Source organism: Lithobates pipiens, unplaced genomic scaffold (assembly GCF_037356315.1).
Source record: "Lithobates pipiens isolate NorthernLeopardFrog02 unplaced genomic scaffold, aLitPip1_a1.2 Scaffold_8, whole genome shotgun sequence".
Lineage (NCBI taxonomy): Eukaryota > Metazoa > Chordata > Amphibia > Anura > Ranidae > Lithobates > Lithobates pipiens.
This window is the reverse complement of record NW_027507903.1, coordinates 677,511,299-677,535,209: the sequence shown is the minus strand read 5'-3', so window position 1 is coordinate 677,535,209 and position 23,911 is coordinate 677,511,299. Positions and strand designations below refer to the sequence as shown.

The following is a 23,911-nucleotide window of genomic DNA, read 5'->3' as shown; positions in this document are numbered from 1 at the left end:
ATCTACAGTGTTCTGTGATTTGTCCTGTTCCCTGTTATCTGCTTCTGCTTGAAATACAATCAGGTGAACAAGTTTGTTGCGCTTAAATGAAATGAACAGTAAATAAATAATATAAACAAACGAGTCCAAGAGTCACAAACGTGCCACGATAGTGAAAGTTTCAATGCTGTGCCACCACTTTGTGCGACCACCACCATTCATGCCCCCCATCCCCCATGGTAGACTCTAACACAATTAAAGGCATTCATTGACTATGGCCTCCTTTTCCACCCAGCTGCTCAATTCATCTATTCATAGAAGCTATACTACAGCTTCTATGAATGGAACACCAACTATGAATGGATGGGGCAGACCTAACAATCATCCACTTATCCTCCATTCAGAGATCATTTCCCATTCATGGAATAAAGAGGTTTTTTTTATTACTCAGGTGTATTGGTAATACTTGAACCATGAAGCCAGAAGGATATCCATAAGAAAGTTGTTTTTTTTTCCCTAAAGGAAACCTATAATTAGAGAAGAATGTAGGTTTTCCTTGCTGACCTCCTAAACATGCCAGTGGCCTGGCTAGAACTCCATCCAAAACCTTTTCTTTCTACTTTTTAATATACTGGGAAGGAACCAGAACCTCCATCAAGTCGTCATTGTAACACTAAAAGAGATGAGGAGCACTGGATTGCAGTGGCGGCCGATCCATTAGGGGTACAGGGGCACCGCCCCCCTAATCAATGCGCCCGGCCCCCATCTCCAATGTCTTCATGGACCTTCCTTTGTGCACTGGTCCAAATTATTTGGTGGAGTGAGGATTATGGTGTGGGGCTTGGCCCGTTTGTTCCAGTGAAGGGAACTCTTAAGGCGTCAGCATACCAAGACATTTTGGACAATTCCAAACTTTGTGGGAACATTTTGGGGATGGCCCCTTTCTGTTCTAACATGACTGCACACCAGTTCACAAAACAAGGTCCATAAACACATGGGTGAGCGAGTTTGGGGTGGAGGAACTTTACTGGCCTACGCAGAGTCCTGACCTCAACCCGATAGAACATCTTTCGGATGAAATAGAGTGGAGAATGCAAAACAGACCTTCTCATCCAACAACAGTGCCCGACCTCACAAATGCTCTGGAAGAATGGTCAAACATTCCCATAGACACACTTCAAAACCTTCTGGACATCGGAGACTGCAAGTCAAGCTTTCTCATCCAACATCAGTGCCTGACCTCACAAATGTGCTTCTAGAAGAATGGTCAAACATTCCCATAGCCTCCTAAACCTTGTGGCCAGCATTCCCAGAAGAGTTGAAGCTGCAAAGGGTTTGTCAATTCAATATTGAATTACGGACTAATGCTGGCCATACACTATACCAAAAATCGGCTGAGTGGGCTTTCGAAAGACGAACATACGTTCGTGGGAGCAAACGATCACGCCATCAGGTAAGTAACGATTTTCGAACAATAAATCGTTTGTGAACATCAATGTATCGTTTTTTCGTGCATTTTTTTTCATATAAAATGGAAGTGTCAAAATGTGTTTGACCTCTGCACTGTGGCTTCCTGAGGTTCACGTATACGCACACAGGATCAACGTACGTTCGTCAGAACGAACCCTGTGTGTAGTAGAGATCTACTGCCCCACTAAGGATGAGCCGAACACCCCCCCCCCCCCCCCCGGTTCGGTTCGCACCAGAAACTGTGAACAGACTTCATGTGAACTTTAGAACCCTATTAAAGTCTATGGGACTCGAACGTTCAAAATCTAAAGTGATAATTTTAAAGGCTAATATGCAAGTTACTGTCCTGAAAAGCATTTGGGGACCCGGGTCCTGCTCCAGGGGACATGGATCAATGCAAAAAAAGTTTTAAAAACGGCCGTACCTGGGGGGTGTGTATAGTATGCCTGTAAAGGGGCGCACGTTTCCCGTGCTTAGAACCCTGGATTACCACCGCTGGAATCTTTTTTTCATTTTTTTTTATTTTTAATAAAGGACTTTTTCAAAAGTGTGTTTGTCTTTTTTAACATTATTTTACACTTTCTTTGTGAAATGGTAGTGTCATGGTTATGCAATAGAGTTCGTCTGCTTACCTGTCTCCATGTGTTCATTGCTAGAGACCAGCTGACCCTCACCTGACCTGACCCTCACCTGACTACTTTTATAATCCATCCTCTGGCATGGCTCCACCCTAGCTCCTATCAGACAACTAAATATTAACCTGTGCACTACAAGCCAATCCTGCTGATCAACCTTTGTGTGTTAGCTTCCTGTTACCTGCCGTGTGCTCTTCTACTGTTTTCCGTTGCCGACTTTGGCGTGTCCTTGACTATCCCTGTTTGCCTGTGATCCTGACCTTTTGGCGTGTCCCCGACTATTCTTGTCTGCTTGTGGCCCCGACCTTGGCTTTGTCCCTCACCATCCCTATCCTCCTGTTGCCTACTGTGGGTGTGAGCTGGGGGTCGCGACCTGGAGCCAGTTGCAGCCAAGTCCATCCTCACCACTCGAGGCTCTGGTGAACACCTGCTGGCTCTTAGACTCCGCACCCCAGGGAATATTACGCTCTAACCCGGTGGGATCCATCTTGGTGTTCTGGCAGCCCTGCCTTCCTATCACCTTGACCCCCGTCCGCAGCAGTCAGCCGTAGGGTCCACAACCTTGCGGTGCACTCCTAAACCCTATGATGTGCATCTGTCACCTGGGCTCTAGGTGACCTGACAGGTAGGGGTAATTTTGTACCCCTTACCAATTCAAAAGGGGGGGGGCCGGGAAATGGGGGTCCCCTTGTTAAAGGGGGATTCCAGATTCTGATAACCCCCCCGCCCGCAGACCCCCACAACCAGGGCCGCTGATAGGGCAGTACAACCAGCCCTGTTGTACCAGGCCCAGCCAGCAGGGGGGGTCCGAGCAGATTTCTAGCTAAAAAAAACAATTTGCTAAATAACTTTATTAACCTGCTTCTACTTGATTGGCAAGGTATATAGTACCTTTCTGGGCCCCATCAGGTTAATAGAGGGGCCCAGGAGGTGAGAGAAGAAGAGGGACTTTTTCTCCATTTTCAGGTGGAGGCATACAATCCCTGCTCTGCATCTGTGTACCTTGTGCTCACGGTATGCTTTCCTGGGTGGATGGATTCAATTATAATGCGGCTCCCTTCTCTCAATAAGTGCCGGGCTGCTGCAGCCTGAAGGAGAGGCTGAAAGAGGCTGAAAGAGAGAGTAATCTACCTGGTCCCACAGGCAAGCAATTCCCCTACACACATCACATCACACACACTGACACACATCACACATCACACAGGCTGAGGCTTAGTCCCCTGACTCCCCATTGTGTGCTCATGGTCATTATGATGATCAGGGCACAGAAGGTTCTCTATGGCTCTGTCAGTGTAACATGCTGTGTGGTGGTGACTTTCTTAATATATGGCTGTACTGTGTGTTACACACTATATAACAGATCACAGCCATAAGAAAGTCAGCACCACACAGTCATGTTACACTGACAGAGCCATAGAGCACCTGCTGTGCTTTGATCATCATAATGACCATGAGCACATGGTGAGATGCTGCTTTACACATGTGATGGGGGGAAGGGACAGTAAAAACACGCAGCCAAGATGCATTTTTACTACCCCCAAATCACTCCCCTTTAAGATTTTTTTCACCCAAGCCTTGCAATCAGGTCTGCCTGTCAGTTTTTCCTGTGGACCAATGGGTACAGTAGCTGTGTATGATGGGCACAGTGGCTGCGTTTGATTGCACGGTAGCTAAGTTTGATGGCACAGTAGCTAAGTTTGATGGCACAGTAGCTAAGTTTGAGGGCACAGTAGCTAAGTTTGATGGGCACAGTAGCTAAGTTTGATGGCACAGTAGCGGCAATTGATGGCACAGTAGTGGCAATTGATGACACAGTAGCAGCAATTGATGGCACAGTAGCTATATTTGATGGCACAGTGGCGGAAATTGATGGGTACAGTAACTGCATATGATGGCACAGTGGCGGCAATTGATGGGTACAGCTGCATATGATGTTCATATGATTTTCAGTTTGTTTGCGCCCCCTCATAAATTTTGAGCACCACCTGCCACTGATGTGGAATGATTGAAAGCCCCATGTAGGTCTACAGGAGTCCAGATATGAATTGACTTATAATAATGGTTATTAAAGCGGAGTTCCACCCAAAAGTGGAACTTCTGCTCATCTTATTCCTCCCCCCTCCAGTGCCACAATTGGCACCTTTTGAGGGGGAAATGGGGGGGTAAGGTATCAGCTATTCTTTTCCACTTCCAGGATTCCCTGCCACAGAGCTGTGATGTCACCATGGGGCTCCCTCCTCCTCCCATGGCCCCTGGGCCAAAAGGGGAGAGAAGCGTGGTCTCGCGCATGTGCAGTAGGGTTTCCGGCGTGAAGCTGAAAGGCTACACTGCCGGGTTCCCTTACCCACAATGGTGGTGGAGCACCCAACAGCTGATGGAAACATCTGCTGCGGGTGTCGACATTGTTGGACTCCAGGACAGGTAAGTGTCCATTTATTAAAAGCCAGCAGCTGCAGTATGTGTAGCTTCTGGCTTTTAATGTTTATTTTTTGGGGGGGCGTAACACCACTTTAAAGGTTCACCTTTTGGAACATCTTACATGTTTCAGCTCCTGCCACCTTTCCCCCAGATTTCGTTACAGCATGGGGTCAGGGGCGGAGCCAGGTGTGGGGTTGTGGGTGGGGCCAAGGGGCCCTGTCAGGTACGCTGTATGGGGCCCCGTGATTTCTAACAGCGGCCCTGCCCACAACCACCAGCCAGGGTTGTGGGAATGAGGCCCTTGTCCTCATCAACTTGGGGACAAGGTGCTTTAAGGGGTCTGTGACCCCCAAAGCATCCTCCCAATGTTGAGGGCATGTGGCCTGGTACGGTTCGGGGGGGGTGATCTCTCGTCCCCCACCTCTTTTCCTGCGACCTGCCAGGTTGCGTGTTCGGATAAAGGGTCTGGTATGGATTTTTGGGGAGAACTCCACGCCAATTTTTTTTTAATTTGGCGTGGAGTTCCCCTTAAAATCCATACCAGACCTGAAGGGCCTGGTAATTAAATTTGGAGGGACCCCACGCATGTTTTTTTTTGTTTTTTTTTTATCAATGACTTTCAATGAGTGTTCTCTGTATTACGGGGAGCCGACAATTCATTATAGCCGCGAGTGATTTTAAATTACTTTTTTTCCTGCAGAAATGACACTTTGTGCAGGGACAGTTCTAAGCACGGGAAACATGCGCCCCTTCACAGGCATACTATACACACTCCCCCAGGTATAACATTTAAAGGAATATTACACTTTTATTGTTTCACTTTAATGATTATTAAAATCACTGCTCCTGAAAAAACTGCCGTTTTTAAAAGGTTTTTTTTGCATTGATAGGACCCGGGTCCCCAAACCCTTTTTAGGACAATAACTTGCATGTTAGTCTTTAAAATTAGCACTTTAGATTGTGAACGTTCGAGTCCCATAGACTTTAATAGGGTTCTAAAGTTCACACAAATTTTAGGTCTGTTCGCAGGTTCTGGTGCCAACCGAACCGGGTGGGGGGGGGTGGTCGGCTCATCCCTAGTGTTTAGACATAACAAGTCAAATATGTATGAACATTTTTAGATAATTTAATTCGTAACTTCGGATAAATTTGGATTTGTTACATTCACTAACAGACAAATTCGAAAGGAAATTCCAATACCTATAATTTAATAGTTAGTTATTATTTAGAATTAAACAGATTTTCTTTCTTTTTTACTGATTTTTGAATTTCCGAATTTCCGAAAAATCCGGAATTCCGAAAATCCGAAATTTAGAAATCCAAAATTCGAAAGTTCGGAAATCCGAGAAACAGAAATTCGGAAATTCAAAAATCCAAAATTCAGAAATCTGAAATTCAGAAATCCTAAAATTCTAAATTCGGAAATCCGAAAATCCGAAAATCGGAAATTCAGGAAATCTGAAAATTCTAAATTCAGAAATCCAAAAATTGGAAATTTGGAAATTCAGAAATTATAAATTTTTTGGAAATTCTAAATTTCGGAAATTCTACATTTCGGAAATTCTACATTTCGGAAATTCTAAATTTCGGAAATTCGTAAATTTCGGAAATTTTGAAATCCGGAAATTCAGAAATTTCACAAATTGAAAAATTCGGAAATATGGAAATTCTGAATTAATGAATTTGTAAAAATTTGTTAAAAAAACGAGTTTGGAATGAAAAGAATTGCACATGTCTAAACTGGACAATCTCTTCCCAGGGTGAGGCTGGGAGCATAATAATCAAATACTGCTGGCAGTGATGTGATCAGACAGTGGGACTAATACAATAGGAAGTGTATATCTGTGCATACCAGCTCTCCCTCGCCATTAATGACCACCAGGTGGGCCCCCTTGCTCTCGCAGTCTTCATTGGTGTCGTTCCATGTTTTTTTGTCTGAAGACAAGTAGTAACAGCTGAGTCCATAGTGTCTCCATCCCTCACTGCATAATGGATTAGAGGAGCCTGAGGGAGCAGGAAAGAGGATTAGGTGGGTGACGCTGGATTGTTATGGTTATAGCCGTACAGTTTAGCCAAGATGGTAAAATTATAATAAAAGGGGATCAGGCACAGCATGCAGACATACATTTTGTGGGGGCAATGGGGGTACTCTACTACATGCCAACATCCCTTTATCACTAAAAAAAATATGTAAATTTCCCTTAATGGGATTTTAAAGGACACTTATTATCGCAACACATTGATTTAAAATGATGTAATATTTTTATTAGTACAACATCATACAAAGATTTAAAAACATATAAGTACGGCATAAAATATTACTTTGTAAACGTCCTAGATCAGTGACGGTGAACCTTTTTTTTGAGCCGGAGTGCCCAAACTGAAATAATAAAGTTGGTTTTGTGTTGCAAAGTGCCAACATGGAGATTCATGAGAGGGGGTCTGAGCAAAAGAGAGGGGGGTGAGAGAGAGAGAGAGAGAGACAGAGAGAGAGAGAGAGACAGAGAGAGAGAGAGAGACAGAGAGAGAGAGAGAGACAGAGAGAGAGAGAGGTGAGAGAGAGGGTGAGAGAGAGAGAGAGAGAGAGAGAGAGAGTGAGAGAGAGAGAGAGAGAGACAGAGAGAGAGAGACGGAGAGAGACGATGTGAGCTGCGCACCATGTAGACCAAAAGAATCGGATAGGCTGCACACCCACACAAATGCATCGGTTCAATCAGTTTATTAAAGCATCATAATACCACTGGATGGGTAGAGGAACGAGGTTGAGACGTTTCACATGATTTTGGTTTTGACAAAGCACTTAAATCGTGTGAAACACGTCAACCTCGTTCCTCTACCTCTGCCTGTACCATGCAAGAAGTCAGGGGGCTGTGGGGGGGGGGGGGCAGTAAATAAAAAAAAAAAGTTTGTGGAACAGAAAAACACTGCAACAAAATATTTACAATGCTTTTTTTTGGTGAGTTTTTTTACCTGCATTTTTTAAATTGATAACAGGGTCTCTTTAAGAACCCAGGAAAGTAACTGGAACTCCCACTTAGAGGAGGCTCAGCTTCCCTTTACACTGGAATTACAGCATTGGGATGGACTTGTTCCAAGGTGAGGATCACCCCACACAACCCCCCTGATACAGGGCTCCACATATCATTTTGAGGTGAAATATTTTTGGAATTTTTTTCTGATCCTTTTTGTGATGTAAAACGTACAATTATAACTCTAGTATAACTTATTGAGGTTTTAATCTTTATCTGGACTTACAAAGGTGCGGCCATCAGTAGATGTATTGTGGACCCTTGGAATATTTTTGGATGAAATAATTTAAGATAAACTTACTTTTCTGGAGCTCTTCTGCCAATTTCCCCATAAATCCCAAAATCCTCTGAATGTCGCTGGAAAAAGAAGCTGAAATACACAAAATGTTAGGAGAGAGCTGGCCTCCTTTCATACCAGAGGTCTCCAAACTACAAGCTACTACAAGATTGTATCTAGGGGTTAGCGGTCCCTCACATTCCTACTGTCTTTATTTCTACACAACATCCACCCTTCCTGGTCCCCAGTGCAGGTTCCTCTGGTTACATTGTCAGTATACAGTCATTGGTTGCTAGGGCTGCTAGTGTCCTAACAACCAATAAAGTGCTTGCCCCAGCATTTACAGGAGGACCTTTGTTCCTCCATAGACCTGCTACATCCGCACTCCCGGGCTCTCAGGCTCCCAGCCACCCTGTAATTGTGTGAGGTTATGCAGTGTACACATGATCCGACTTTCCAGCAGACTTGGTCCTGTGGACTAGGTCTGACGGACTTCAGGCAGAGTTCCGACGGACTTCAGGCAGAGTTCCGACAGACTTTCAAAATAAACAGATTTGCTCACACACGGACTAAAGTCTGTTAATTTTAAACGTGACTCCAGGTACGGCGGGACTAGAGAAGGAAGTCAATCTCGTTGATTTCATCAGCGGGGTTGACACCTTGTGAGCCCCGTCGCCTGGTATGGATTTTAAGGGGAACCTCCTATACTGGAAAAAGGCGTGGGGTCCCCCAAAGTGTGGGGGTCACCTCAAAGTCCATACCAGACCCTTATCTGAGCATGCAGCCCCTTAGGAAGGGGGTGGGGTCAAGCGAGCGACCCCCCTCCTGAACCGTACCAGGCCGCATGCCCTCAACATGGGGGTGGATGCTTTGTGGAAGGGGGAGCCTTGTGGCCCCCCCACCCCAAATCACCCTGTCCCCATGTTGATGAGGACAAGGGCCTCTTTCCCACAACCCTAGCCGTTGGTTGTTGAGGTCTGCGGGTGGGGGGCTTTTCGGAATCCGGGAGCCCCCTTTAATAAGCTTCTATTTCCCTCCTTGGTCATCTATTGCCTTGACTACTGCAAATCTAACCTGCCAACCACTCTGTGTTTCGCTACTCCTCTCTGTCAATCCCTCTACTGACTCCCGCTCACCCAACAAATTCAATTTAAAATACTAACAACAACTTACAAAGCCATCCACAACTCTGCCCCCAGGTACATCACTAACCTACTCTCAAAATACCAACCTAATCGTTCTCTTCATTCCTCCCAAGACCTCCTGCCCTCAAGCTGCCCCATCACCTCCTCCCATGCGCTCATCCCCAGGACTTTTCCAAAGCATCCCATTCTATGGAACTCCCGACTCCAATCTGTCCGATTATCTCTTATTCTGTTTGCTTTTAGACAATCCCTGAAAACCTTCCTCTTTACAGAAGCCTATCCTGCCCACACCTAACAATTGTACTTTTATTTTCTCCGTCTGTTCATTCCCCACAGTTATTACCTTTTTGTATCACTTGACTCTCCCTCCTAGATTGTAAGCTCTAATGAGCAGGGCCCTCTGATTCCTCCTGTATTGAATTGTATTGTAACTGTACGGCCTGCCCTCACGTTGTAAATGGTTGCCTAAACTGTTGGCGCCATATAAATCCTAGTAATAAACTGAATGTATCTATGGACGTACTTACACCAACTCAGTGCTCTATTACTATTAAGTTAAAACAGGCAACTAACCAACAATCAATCAAAATGATCGTTAACATAAAAAAGCAGCCACTAAAATAATGAATAAAACCTAATAAACTAATAGTATCTAGTCCAGAAGCATTGAAAAAAGCACCTTCCAATATTAAAGTATCACTCCTGTCAATCCATATCTTGACCGGCATTCATATGTTAAAGCATATGAGAAACATTTGAATGGCATAAGGGGGTTAAAGTTTGGAGAGTAGATGGTGATCCTAGTTGATAATAAAGTGTGCACCGTACACCAAGATCTTCACCACGTGGGTCACTCGCCCCAAGGGTTCAAACTCACCAGCAAGAGCAAAATCACAAGCCTTGGTATAATCAGAGAAGTGTCATCCAAACGGCAGGTAGGTTAGGGATGCAGATCACTCCATGGATAGTCAGACATGATCTGCATCTCTAACCTACCCGCCATTCGACATTTCTCTGATTATTAGGGATGAAACTGATCACTGAACAGCGAAGATTGTGCGGTGTTCACAGCAAATTTGAAAGCCACGGAACCCCGTTAAAGTCTATGGGACACAAACATGAAAAACGAAAAGTGCTCATTTTAAAAGCTTATATGCAAGTTATTGTCATAAAAAGTGTTTGGGGACCCGGGTCCTGCCCCAAGGGATATGAATTAATGCAAAAAAAAGTTTTAAAAACTTCAGTTTTTTCAGGAGCAGTGATGTTTTTAATGTTTAACGTGAAACAATAAAAATTAAATATTCCTTAAAATATCTGTCTGGTGGGGACAGGGGGCGTCTATAGTATGCCTGTAAAGTGGTAAATTTTTCCCCTGTTATGAACAATACCACAGCAAAATTACATTTCTAAAGGAAAAAATGTCATTTAAAACTGATTGCGGCTGTAATGAATTGCCAGGTCTCAGCAATGTATATAGAACTCATTGAAAAATGGTTCCTCCCCCAGTCCATTACCAGGCCCTTTAGGTCTGGTATAAATATTAAGGGGAACCCCAAAACAAAATTTAAAAAAAAATTGTGTAGGGGACCCCCCAAAATCCGTAACAGGCCCTTCAAGTCTGGTATGGATATTAAGGGCAACCCTACACCAATAATATATATATATATATATATATATATATATATATATATACATACCAGACCCCCAACAGGGGTCCCCCTGTTGTAATTATTAAAAAATAAATAAATAAAAATGTCCCACAATTTAAATCCATCTCACGCTGCCCGACAAGCCAAAAAAAAACTGCAACAGCTCCGCTGGCCTCATCCCCACAACCCTTGCCCGGTGGTTGTGGGGGTCTGTGGGTGGGGGGGGCTTATCAGAATCTGGAAGCCCCCTTTAACAAGGGGACCCCCAGATCCCAGCCTACCCCCCTATGTGAATTGGTAATGGGTACATTGTACTCCCACCATTTCACCAAAAATAGTAAAAATGACAAGATCCACTTTGGGACAAGTCCTTTATTTAAAAATCAAAAAATAAAAGTGTCCCACAATATAAATCCATCTCACGCCACCCGACAGACTGAAAAAAAAAAAACTCAACAGCTCCGCCTCCAAAAATACTCAACAGCTCCGCCTCCGCCTCCACTCAACGAGAGCCTCCATGGGAGGCTCCCGCTGAGTGAAGCTTCTTCTCCATAACAGCTGTTATATAGCTGAGGGCGGGGCCATCCATTGACATAAATGGGTGACCCCACCTTCCTCTGATGTCGCGTGGCATCAGGGGGGGCGGGGTCACCTGTTTACGTCACCGGGTGGGCCCACCTCAGCTTTATAAGAGCTGTCATCGAGAAGAAGCGTGCAGTGATCGGGAGCCTCTCATGGAGGCGGAGCTGTTGCAGTTTTTTTTATTTTTTCAGTCCGTCAGGTGGCGTGACATGGATTTATATAGCGGGACATTTTAATTGTTTAGATTTTTTGTCCTAAAGTAGCTCTTGTCATTTTTACTACTTTTGACACTTTTTTGTAAAATGGTAGGGGTACAATGTACCCATTACCAATTCACATGGGGGGTGGGATCTGGAGGTCCCCTTGTTAAAGGGGAGCTTCCAGATTCCGATAAGCCCCCCACCCGCAGACACCCACAACCACCGAGCAAGGGTTTTGGGGAGGAGGCCCTTGTGCCCATCGTCATGGAGACCAGGTGCTTTGGGGGTGACTCAAAAGCACCCCCCTATGTTGAGGGCATGTGGCCTGGTATGGTTCAGGAGGGGCGCTCTCTCCTTCCCCCCTCTTTTCCTGTGGCCTGCCAGGTTGCGAGCTCAGATAATTGTGTGGTATGGATTTTTTTTTGGGGGGGGGCCTACTCCTTTTTTACTTATTTGGCGCAGGGTTCCCCTTAATATCCATACCAGATCTGAAGGGCCTGGTAATGGACTGGGGGGGGACCCATGCCATTTTTTTCAATGAATGTTATCAATATTGCCGAGACCCGACAATTCATTACAGCCGCAATCAGTTTTAAATTACAATTTTTCCTTTAGAAATGTAATTTTGCTGTGGGACTGTTCTAAACATGGAAAAAATGTTGCACTTTACAGACACACTATAGACACCCCCCAGGCACAATATTTAAAGGAATTTTTCATTTTTATTGTTTCACTTTAAGCATTATTAAACTCACTGCTTCCAAAAAAAACAGCTGTTATTAAAACTTTTTTTTGCATTGATACATGTCCCCTGGGGCAGGACCCGGGTCCCCAAACACTTTTTATGACAATAACTTGCATATAAGACTTTAAAATGAGCACTTTTGTTTTTTCATGTGCGTGTCCTATAGACTTTAATGGTGTTAGTCCAAATTTTTTGCCTGTTAGCAAATTCTGGTGCGAACCGAACCTGGAGGGTGTTCGGCTCATCCTTACTGATTATATCAAAGCTTGTGATTTTTCTATTGCTGCTGGCTATATAAATCCTGTATAATAATAATAAATTGTATCTATCTATCCATTCTAATATACAGTACATTGAGCATGAAATAATTACCCATGACTTCATATGGTAAATTAGGATTCTCGTCACAATCTGAGAAAGAGAGGAAAACCAACATCAATTAGTATGATCAGGTTTATCATTATACGCCTCTCTTATTCTACATACATTCGTTTAAGATGCACCCACTACATTGCCCATCTCTTTTGGGTTCACATTGTTTCTGCTAAAGAGAAAAATCCACCAGTTTGAACTTTGATCCTAGGCATTTAGTCATGTGACCATATTGGGATTCTGGAGAAGCGGTTTCTACACGTAATACAATGTTTCAGGACTGTTACCATTTATGGAACATGGTGGACCAGGCAGTAGAAATCCTATTTGATAAAAGGTCTGCTTTCAAGCCCAACTCTAGTTTAATATCAAAAATAAAATAAAATGAAAAGCATCTCTGGATATTTCCCTTGCAGTAATAATTATAGTTTCACAGTTTTCCAGATTGAATGATGTCCAGTGTCGCTTAACCCACTTCCTGTGAACTAAGGGTGTCAAAGTCCTACCCCTTAGTGGGTATGCCATCCATGGGTTCACAGGAGCATGCTGCTGAGGGCAACACCTTGTCATTGTAAGGTCTGCTCTCTGCAGCATTCAAGATTCACCCAGTGATGAGGACAGACTAGGAACCAAGAGGTCAGAACCCACCCTCTGCTGAGGATAGAAGAGGAACCAAGAGGTTAGAACCTACCCTCTGCTGAGGACAGAAGAGGAACCATGACGTCAGGACCTACCCACTGCTGAGGATTGAATTGGATCCATCATGTCATGGGTCTGTGACATCAGGACCCACCTACTTCTGAGGACAGAAGAGAACCCATGAGTTCAGGAACCACCTACTGCTGAGGAATGAAGAGGAACCATGAGCTTAGAGCCCACTTTCTGCTGAGGACAAAAGAGGAGCCATAAGATCAGAGCCTACTCTCTGCGGAGGATAGAAGAGAACCCATGAGGTTAGGACTCACCCACTGCTAAGGACAAAAGAGAACACATGAGGTCAGGGCCCAGCCACTGCTAAGGACAGAAGAGGACCCACCATGTAATGAACCCACCCACTTCTGAGGACAGAATAGGAACAATGATGTCAGGACCCACTTCTGATGACAGAAGAGAACCCACAAAGTCAGCCCCCAGCTACTGTTGAAGGCAGAAAAGGACCCATCATGTCATAGATCCATCACATCAGGATCCACCCACTGCTGAGGTCAGAAGAAGACCCATGAGGTCAAGACCCCCCCAATGCTGATTACAGAAGAGGAAGGAACTGTAATGTCATAGACCCATGATGTCAGGACCCACTAACCGCTGAGGACAGAAAAGGACCAATGAGGTCAGAATCCACCCACTGCTGAGGACAGAAGAGGACCAATGAGGTCAGGACTCCCCCACTGCTGATGACAGAGGAGGAACTGTAATGTCACAGAGCCATGATGTCAGGACTCATGAACCACCCACTGCAGAGGAGAGAAGAGGACCCATCATGTCATGGACCTGTAATGTCAGTTTTTTTGTTCTTAAAATTCCCCTAATGTGTTTGATATCTGGATATATCGTTCTACAAACAGACAGAGAGAGGCTTTGTGGTATCTACATCCCGTTTGCACACTGTGGTGAAAGGTGGTTTGATGGGTAAGTGTTCCAGTGATTGGAATAAGATAATCTTACTGGTTGCTGTCTGGACTTTCTCCAGGTTCCTCACAGCTCTCCGAATGCTCTGAACTTCACTGGAATGAGAACCTGTAATGATAACAATGGTGGCTCATCTCAGATTACTGCAGATCTACACCCCAATACACCCACAGAACATTACACAAAACTTCATAGGTGCCTGATAATATACAGTTAACCGCTAATAAAATGATACAAATGCATTCACAAAAATTTTTTAAAGTACAGCGCATGAGAACCACACCCGGCCTATTTACAGAATCCACAATGTAGAGGCAATAAAAAATCACTTGTTTCACAGTATAACATTGACTTTCCCACCCTAGAATAGATACCAACCAATCAGGAAACAGTTCCTGAGACACGGTTGGTCAGGGAATCTTAGGACTCTCTGGCCAATCGGGTCTCAGTTGGGACTAATTTCCTGTCCGGCCTGAAGGAGAAGCAATGGAGCGAGGAGCTTCAGCCCGGATCCATGTCTGCCTGATCTGCCTCCTTCCCAAGGTAAGATAAGGTTGTTAACGTCCTCAGGAAGCGAATGCTTATTAAAATCAGAGTGAAAATCAAATAGATGGTGTTGCGCTACCTGAACTAGATATAAATATAGAGAGCCTAATACTGGAAGAAATAAAATCTAGCTATAAATCAACTAGCCTATCTTAAATAAAAATTAAAGTGCCTTGTGCTATGAAAAATAGTGACCAGTGTATTAAAAACTTAAATTCCAGAAATCATGTGTTTATATATCAACATAGGTAACTCTAAGTAAAAGGGGAAAAATATTCCATAAAGTGCAAATGTCTTATGTTAAAACGTGCAATTCATAGTGCATGATTACAAAAAGTTGGTAAAATACAGTCTTTAGTGAAATTAAATAAAGTGCCAGTGATTATTAGTTCCGTAATCTTCTTAATAATAAAAAAAAAAAAATAATTAAATATTCTTAATAATAAGAAAAAAATTAAATATGTATATAAGACAGTCTATATATAAGCTGAAATAAGTGCTCAGTGACTTGTTCAGTGCTTCTCAAAAAGAAAAACAGGTGCCAGCAATCGTGTTGTAATTTCTGTGTCTCCAGTATACACGGCACACTAGGTAAAATGGCCCCTTACCTTACTGCTGTAAGGTAAACAGCAAATCAAGCAGCAAAAACAAGGGTCCAGGGACTCTATCCCAATTCCTAGCAGGTGGATATTGGTCCCCTCAGGTAGGTATTTTTCTCTCAGATAGTTTCCATATAGATCTTTGGCTTCAGTATAACTCCCAGAGGTCTCATAGGAAAGATAGAGGTACACTCGGATGGTGAAGTACGTTCGTAAAATTTATTATAACGATATATAAGAAGAGGTACTCACAAACATACGATAAAATACAGCTTTAAAACCGGACGAGCATTCCGCTCGTGTATGCGAACGTCACTTCCGGTATCCTCGTTCGGGAACGAGGATACTAATAATCACTGGCACTTTATTTAATTTCACTAAAGACTGTATTTTACCAACTTTTTGTAATCATGCACTATGAATTGCACGTTTTAACATAAGACATTTGCACTTTATGGAATATTTTTCCCCTTTTACTTAGAGTTACCTATGTTGATATATAAACACATGATTTCTGGAATTTAAGTTTTTAATACACTGGTCACTATTTTTCATAGCACAAGGCACTTTAATTTTTATTTAAGATAGGCTAGTTGATTTATAGCTAGATTTTATTTCTTCCAGTATTAGGCTCTCTATATTTATATCTAGTTCAGGTAGCGCAACACCATCTATTTGATTTTCACTTTTATTATCTGGGGGTTAGGGTTCATACCCCTGTCGGTAGTTTGCTGCAACCTATCCTTTTAAATAGCTTAGGCCCTTGAGGACAGCGCGGGGATACCTTAACCCAAATTACCTTATTAAAATCAGTATCACGCTATGGATCCTTTTGTATTTTTTTATATATACCGCCTGAGTCTGTGAAGGGGACGTATTATCCTGTGTATGAAAAAAAGTATATAAAATTCATTTGGGTAAAGTATTGTAATATTGTAATATATTAGAGATACTCACAGGAAATGAACATTAGGAGGATCCCCAGGATCAGTATCACCCGGTGAGGTGTATTCTTGGCAACCGGAATCTCTAAAGACAGAGAGGATAGTGAATAATCCTGCGTGTATCAGGCGGTATAATAATCCTACAGAATTCTTATCTCATGTAAAGACATTTTAAATTCATCCCGGATCATCTGTGTGCTCGTTCCCTGCATACAAATCTGTAATCTTCTATTATAACTGTATGTAGCGCTGGCTCCTGATGAGCAGGTTTTTTTCAAAGTTACATTTCTTGAAACCACAGTTGGGTTTTGGGACTAATTTGTTTTGGAACTAATTTGTTAAATTTCTGGTTTCGGTACCAGTCCAGCTGGGTTGCACTGGGTTCTCCTTGGCCACAGGTGTCGCTGTCACCGCCGGCAAGGTTAGAAGCGCAGTCTAGCTGGGTGTATTGAATGCCACTGATTTCCCTCGGATCCAGCCCAGTGGGAGTGTTCTCCTGCTGTGCATTCTGGGGGGTGGTATTTAAGGTACTGACATCACATGCTTCAGGGTTTCCGGAGATTATTTTCTGTCTGTCTCCTGACCAGCCCCCATGGCCCTCCTGGCCTGGGGTGCGGAGCCACTCATTTCAAGTCTTGGGGCTGGCAAGCCCGAGGTGACACAACTGCAGGGACAAGTCTGAATGAAATTCTGGGCCTATTGATCCAAAGGTGGTCGGGTGCCGTCTCATCTGAAGGGAAAGGCCTGGCAACTGGAAAACCCCAGGGGAGGACTCTCCAGGAGAAGGCCGTGCACAAGGCTGGCTTCTCTGAAGGAGTCTGGAGGCTAGGTTGAAGGACGCTACCTGGATCAACACTCATACGGTATCGCCGGATCGGCTGGGAGATACTGGAACTGTATGATAGCTTTTCCAATTTGTCTATGTCCCTCAGTAACGCTTAAGTGTGTATCATGAGTTTGTGGCAGAGACTTTGTCAAACATCCTACGCTCAAGTGTACTTCACAAGTCTGTGGCAGAGACTTTGTCAAACACCTTACTGGCTGCTAGGCCTAGTGAGAGGAGGTCTATCCGGGGGGTTGTATGATCCAGTTGTGAAACGGTCTTTATTCTCTGGATTTTCTATAAGGACTCCATTGTATTTTTTGCAGTCTAAAGTACCCGAACTCGCTCCTAACCCTCTATCCTTATTGAAAGACTCTGTTTCTGCTTCAAATAAATAACCCTAAAGAAGATTCAGTGTCAGTTTCCACATTCTTTGGGCCATCTACCATGGGAACCCCCAAGATGGAGAAGTAAACGGGAAGGTAACGGTAAGCCCAATAAAACCAGCAGCTCCTTCGGGGGTCAGTGCTACATGTATATATCTATATTTATATCACATCTATCATTTAATAATCTTCCACTATAACCGTATATTTAACTATCACCTCATGTTATTTCATTATCATGATATAGCCAAATGAGAGTGTAGGTTCTGGTTCATACCCTGATACTGTATGTCTACTACATGTCCTACTACTGTATGCCTAATAGATGTCCTAATACAGTATGTCTACTACATGTCCTACTACTGTATGTCTACTACATGTCCTTCTACCATATGTCTACTACATGTCCTACTACTGTATGTCTACTACATGTCCTACTACTGTATGTCCAAAAAAATATTGTCTTATGATGACTAAAAAATATTGTTCCACAATGTCTAAAAATGAATGTCCTGTGATTTCCAAAAATAATATCCTGCAATGTCCAAAAACAATGTCCCACTATGTCCAAAAATAATTATGTCCCATGTTGTAAACAAAAAATGTCCCAAGATGTTCAAAAAATTATGTCTATGATATCTAAAAGTTAATTGCCCTTAATGTCCAAAAATAATATCCCACAATGTCCAAAAATAATGTTTACGACGTCTAAAAGATAATGTCTCAAGATGTCCAAAAATAATGGCCCTTGATGTCCAAAAAGTATGTGTCCTGCAGTCCTACACAGTCTACAAATAGTCCCACGATGTCCAAAAATAATATACTAAAATGTTGAAAAAAAATTATGCACCAAGACATCTAAAAAATAACGTCCTATCATGCCCAAAAATAATGTCCAAAAGAAAGTCCCGCAAAGTAAATGTCCCAAAATGATTTTTTGCCACTGATCCTCTTACTGGGAATGACAGCAAAGCTTCAATGACATCATAGTGGTTCTTGGATGCTGGTGACCCCCGGTGTCCTAGCAAACAATGATGCATCCCTTTTCAGCTGAATGGAAACAGTGACGCAGAGGATGCTGGCTGACATCACTGAACAAATATTACCATGTGGTGATATTTGGTCAAGGACATCTACAAACATCCCCAGTCCAACTATCTACATTCAGATGAATGGGGGCAGGGATGCTCCATTGGTTGCTCAACCCCTGACAGCCACAGTGTCCTGGCAATCACAGACCTGGATGGGAAGCTGTCACTCATTAGTGGCAGTAGTAATACCGCTACTAATGAACACCTTCCTTGTGAATCAGGAGGTTCACAGCCATGGGTGAAAAAGTAATTTAGTTGACCTGTTAACTAAAACGCAAGGAGCTAAAGTTTGGGGCAAAACCTGCATTGCTACACACCTGAACCTGTATCTCTAATTGTGAGTGTCAGAAATAAGATCTCCCACAAGCCTGTCATTTGTAGGTGGTAGCAGCTTGGATATTAGTGTATGTGTGCATTGTGGGAACTTTGAGATTTCCACTGGGCTGGCCAATTTCCAAGGAGGAGCAATGGACGGCAATGCTTCCTGCATCGTTTTGCACCTCCTTCAACTAAGTATCCCTCAGGATCTAGGGATATATATATGTAGCACTGGCTCCTGATGAGCAAGCGCTATTGTTTTTCAAAAATTAAGTTGCCTGAAGCCACAGTTGGGCTTCAGGATAATTTCTCTAAATTTCTGGTTTCAGTACCAGTCCAGCTGGGTTGCACTGGGTTCTCCTTTACCGTAGGTGTCACTGTCACCGCCGGCAAGAGAAGAAAGTCTAGCTGGATGCATTGAATGCCACTTATCTCTCAGAACCAACCCAGTGGGAGTGTTTTCCTGTTGTGCATTCTGGGGGGTGGTATTTAAGGTACCAACGCCATGTTAGGGGGGATTATTTTCTGCCTGTTCCCAGCTCTGTGGCCCTCCTGGTCTGGGGTGTGAAACTATGCATTCTGTGTCTCGTGGCTGGCTGGCCCGAGGCGACGCAACTGAAGGGATAGGCCCGAGCGAATTTTGGAGCCTACTGATCCAGGGATGGTCCGGTGCCATCTTATCTGAAGGGAGAGGCCCAGCAACTGAAAAACCCCAGGGGAGGACTCTTTCAGGAAAAGACCGTGCGCAAGGCTGGTTTCTCTGAAGGAGCCTGGAGGCTTAGTTGAAGGATGCAATCTACACTCCTTTGGCATCGCCTGGTCGGCTGAGAGAAGCTGGTACTGTATGTCAGTTCTTTAAATTCATCCCAATCTCTCAGTAATGCTCAAGTGTAACTTACAAGTCTGTGGCAGAGACTTTACTGATCATCCCACCGGCTGCTAGGCCTAGTGAGAGAGGTCTATCCGGGGGTTGTTGAATCCAGTTTGTGGAACAGTTTTATCCTCTGGATTCTTCTAATACCTTCACCCTGCAATTGAAGTGCCTGAACTCACCCTTAACCCTCTACCCTTTATTAGGAGACGTTGTCTTTTTTCTAAATAAATAATCCAAAAGAGCATTCAGTGTCAGTTTCAACATTTTTAGGCCAGGAAGCAGGTGAGGTAACGGTAAGCCCAAATGAAACTAGCAGCTCCTTCAGGGGTCGGTGTTATATATATATATATATATATATATATATATATATAGTGACAGTATTACAACACTCTATCAAAGACTTTTTCTTGCCCAGGGTTCTTGCCCAGGCAGGTTGAGGCGATCCGAAGGGGTTTAGGTCATATGGAGGAAACTGGAGGAAACTGGATTGGATCCTGCAGCCCGGAGACTTTGTAGAGACTTATGAGGGATGAACTCTCCAATCCCGGCTCCGTGTGTTTTGAGCAACCAGCTTGTGCAATCCTATTTTGTTTTGGGAGAGACTGGCCTTCCCTAAGGAGTCCATATGACTGCAAGGGGGTAGCCAGAAACACGTGTCCAGTTTTAGAGGGTACTGTCTGGAGGAACAGATAAGAGTCTATGTTTGAGGCCACAGCAACAGAACTGCAAAAACAAACCAGGAAGCTGCTAATAATTGTTTGTTTGCTGAACAATTCCCAATACCCCCAACCAGGGTAACATCTGTGTTTTTAATAATAGTGGTCAGGAAGAAGCCTTATCAGAAGAGTCCTTATGATCTCTACACTTGAGTTCATTTCCCAAAAAATATGTACAGTGGTGTGAAAAAGTGTTTGCCCCCTTCCTCATTTCCTGTTCCTTTGCATGTTTGTGCCACTTAAGTGTTTCGGAACATCAAACCAATTTAAACAATAGTCAAGGACAACACAAGTAAACACAAAATGCAATTTGTAAATGAAGGTGTTTATTATTAAAGGTGAAAAAAAATCCAAACCATCATGGCCCTGTGTGAAAAAGTGATTGCCCCCCTTGTTAAAACATACTATAACTGTGGTTGTCCACACCTGAGTTCAATTTCTCTAGCCACACCCAGGCCTGATTATTGCCACACCTGTTCACAATCAAGGCATCACTTAAATAGGAGCTGCTTGACACAGTAAGGTCCACCAGAAGATCCTTAAAAGCTACACATCATGCCGAGACCCAAAGAAATTCAGGAACAATTGAGAAAGAAAGTAATTGAGATCTATCAGTCTGGAAAGGGTTATAAAGCCATTTCCAAAGCTTTGGGAATCCAGCGAACCACAGTGAGAGCCATTATCCACAAATGGCGAAGACATGGAACAGTGGTGAACCTTCCCAGGAGTGGCCGGCCACCCAAAATTACCCCAAGAGCGCAGCGACGACTCATCCAAGAGGTCACAAAAGACCCCACAACAACGTCCAAGGAACTGCAGGCCTCACTTGCCTCAGTTAAGGTCAGCGTTCATGCCTCCACCATCAGGAAAAGACTGGGCAAAAATGGCCTGCATGGCAGAGTTCCAAGGAGAAAACCACTGCTGAGCAAAAAGAACATCAAAGCTCGTCTCAATTTCTCCACTACACATCTTGATGATCCCCAAGACTTTTGGGACAACATTCTGTGGACCGATGAGACAAAAGTGGAACTCTTTGGAAGGTGTGTGTCCAAGTATATCTGGCGTAGAAGGAACACTGCATTTCATAAAAAGAACATTATACCAACAGTAAAATATGGTGGTGGTAGTGTGATGGTCTGGGGCTGTTTTGCTGCTTCAGGACCTGGAAGACTTGCCGTGATAAAAGGAACTATGAATTCTGCTGTCTACCAAGAGATCCTGAAGGAGAATGTCCGACCATCTGTTCGTGTACTCAAGCTGAAACGAACTTGGGTTCTGCAGCAGGACAATGATCCTAAACACACCAGCAAGTCCACCACCGAATGGCTGAAGAAAAACAAAATGAAGACTTTGGAGTGGCCTAGCCAAAGTCCTGACCTGAATCCTATTGAGATGTTGTGGTATGACCTTAAAAAGGCAGTTCATGCTCGAAAACCCTCTAATGTAACTGAATTAGGACAATTCTGCAAAGATGAGTGGGCCAAAATTCCTCCAGGACGCTGTAAAAGCCTCATTGCACGTTATCGCAAACGCTTGGTTGCAGTTGTTGCTGCTAAGGGTGGCCCAACCAGTTATTAGGTTTAGGGGGCAATCACTTTTTCACACAGGGCCATGATGGTTTGGATTTTTTTTCACCTTTAATAATAAACACCTTCATTTACAAATTGCATTTTGTGTTTACTTGTGTTGTCCTTGACTATTGTTTAAATTGGTTTGATGTTCCGAAACACTTAAGTGTGACAAACATGCAAAGGAACAGGAAATGAGGAAGGGGGCAAACACTTTTTCACACCACTGTAGATATATTGTATATCACCATGTATATCGTATTTAAGTATAAAATGTATACTAAATCAGGGCAACCAATGAGGTTCTGTTTTTTATTACCTCAATACAGATATAGTAAAAGGTGATTTCTGATTGGTAGAGCCATTATAGCAGTATTAGTATTAGTAGACATGTGTCCTATAAATGAAGACGCGGGTCCTCAGCTGTCCATAATAGATTAAGAGGATACCCCCTCATTATAATAACTTACCTTCGGCTGTTGATGCATTCTTCATCCTTTTTAAATGAAGATCACCCATATTGGCATATGTATTTTTCTCATAAAAGCGCCCTGAAGAAGAACACAGACCTTAATATACATATTGTAGATACCAGGGAGGATTTTCAGGTAATGTAATTCACATATAGTGACGCTCTACACAGCATTTTATCAATAAGAGATGGAGCTTTTCTGAAATATGATGCTATTGACATTTATTGTGACCTATCGGGAATTTATTCTTGGAGAATTGTAAAAGTTACTGACGCCAATGATAAATTCTATAATAAATCGACTTACATAACAATGTATAATTAAGCATTTTAAGCATTTAAATAGAAAAACCTTGGGATCATTAGAATTTAATTGTATTATTACTATCACGACTTAAGACTCATCTTCCACGAGGGTCGGAGTAGATGACCAGGACTGGTTGAGGCAGCGGTGCAGATGGGCCAAAGTCACAGAGCTGACACAGAATGTTTGGAGAATCTGCTTCTTTCGCTACAGCGAGAGCCCTGAAAAGGTCCATCTAGAGGTAGAGAGATCGTTCTACAGGTGATACTCAGGCTGTGGTCCTCTAACTCACCCAAGAAGATCACAACTGCACTGCCACAACTCCCTGGCAGTGTTGGAGGAGCACAGGTATCACAAGGCAGCAGATAAGGCTGAAGGAAATAGCAAGGCTTACTAAGGCATATTGGGAACACGTGGCTAAATGCAGTTAGGGACTCACTGGGATGATGGATCAAGCAGCTGGAAGTTGATAAGGACACACTGGGAACACAATGTGGAAAGCATGCGTGGGGTGCGCTCTGTGATAACGACCCCTTGCCTCGTGATCAGCTGTCAGCCAATGACAGTTGAGCACGCAATGTAAACAAAAGATTGATAATCTATATATTTTTCCGCAGTGTGAGGGGGAAAAAAAAACAGATCATTGACTTTTGTCAGAGGGACATCGCTCCCTCACACAGAGAGCCACGGCTGCCTCATCAGTGCCCACCATTGCCACCTATAAGTAGAACACACGAAGGGCGGTGGAGAACATGGGGAGGTGGAGCACACTGGGGGGGGAGGTGGAGTGAACTGGGGGGTGGCAGAGAGCATGGGGGAGGTGGAGCACACTGGGGGTGGCAGAGGGCATGGGGGAGGTGGAGCGCACTGGGGGAGGTGGCAGAGAGCATGGGGGAGGTGGAGCGCACTGGGGGGTGGCAGAGAGCATGGGGGAGGTGGAGCACACTGGGGGGGTGGCAGAGGGCATGTGGGAGGTGGATCGCACTTGGGGGGTGGTAGAGACCATGAGGGGAAGTGGAGAGCACTGGGGGGTGGCAGAGGGCATGGGGGAGGTGGAGCGCACTGGGGGGTGACAGAGAACATGGAGAAGGAGGAGTGCACTGGGGGGGTGGCAGAGGGCATGGGGGAGGTGGAGCGCAC

General features: G+C 43.9%; 1 protein-coding gene across 1 annotated transcript in view; it reads right to left on the bottom strand.

Moving 5' to 3' along the window:
- The window catches only part of LOC143962013 (asialoglycoprotein receptor 1-like), a 100,917-nt gene that overhangs the window by 5,669 nt on the left and 71,337 nt on the right, over window positions 1-23,911 (bottom strand). The window contains exons 5-10 of the mRNA XM_077471354.1: window positions 22,466-22,546; window positions 16,233-16,304; window positions 14,167-14,238; window positions 12,502-12,540; window positions 7,833-7,901; window positions 6,355-6,506 (exon numbers count right to left, since the gene is read on the bottom strand). Coding sequence (XP_077327480.1) covers window positions 6,355-6,506; window positions 7,833-7,901; window positions 12,502-12,540; window positions 14,167-14,238; window positions 16,233-16,304; window positions 22,466-22,546 — 485 coding nt within the window. The remainder of the gene's footprint in view (window positions 1-6,354; window positions 6,507-7,832; window positions 7,902-12,501; window positions 12,541-14,166; window positions 14,239-16,232; window positions 16,305-22,465; window positions 22,547-23,911) is intronic.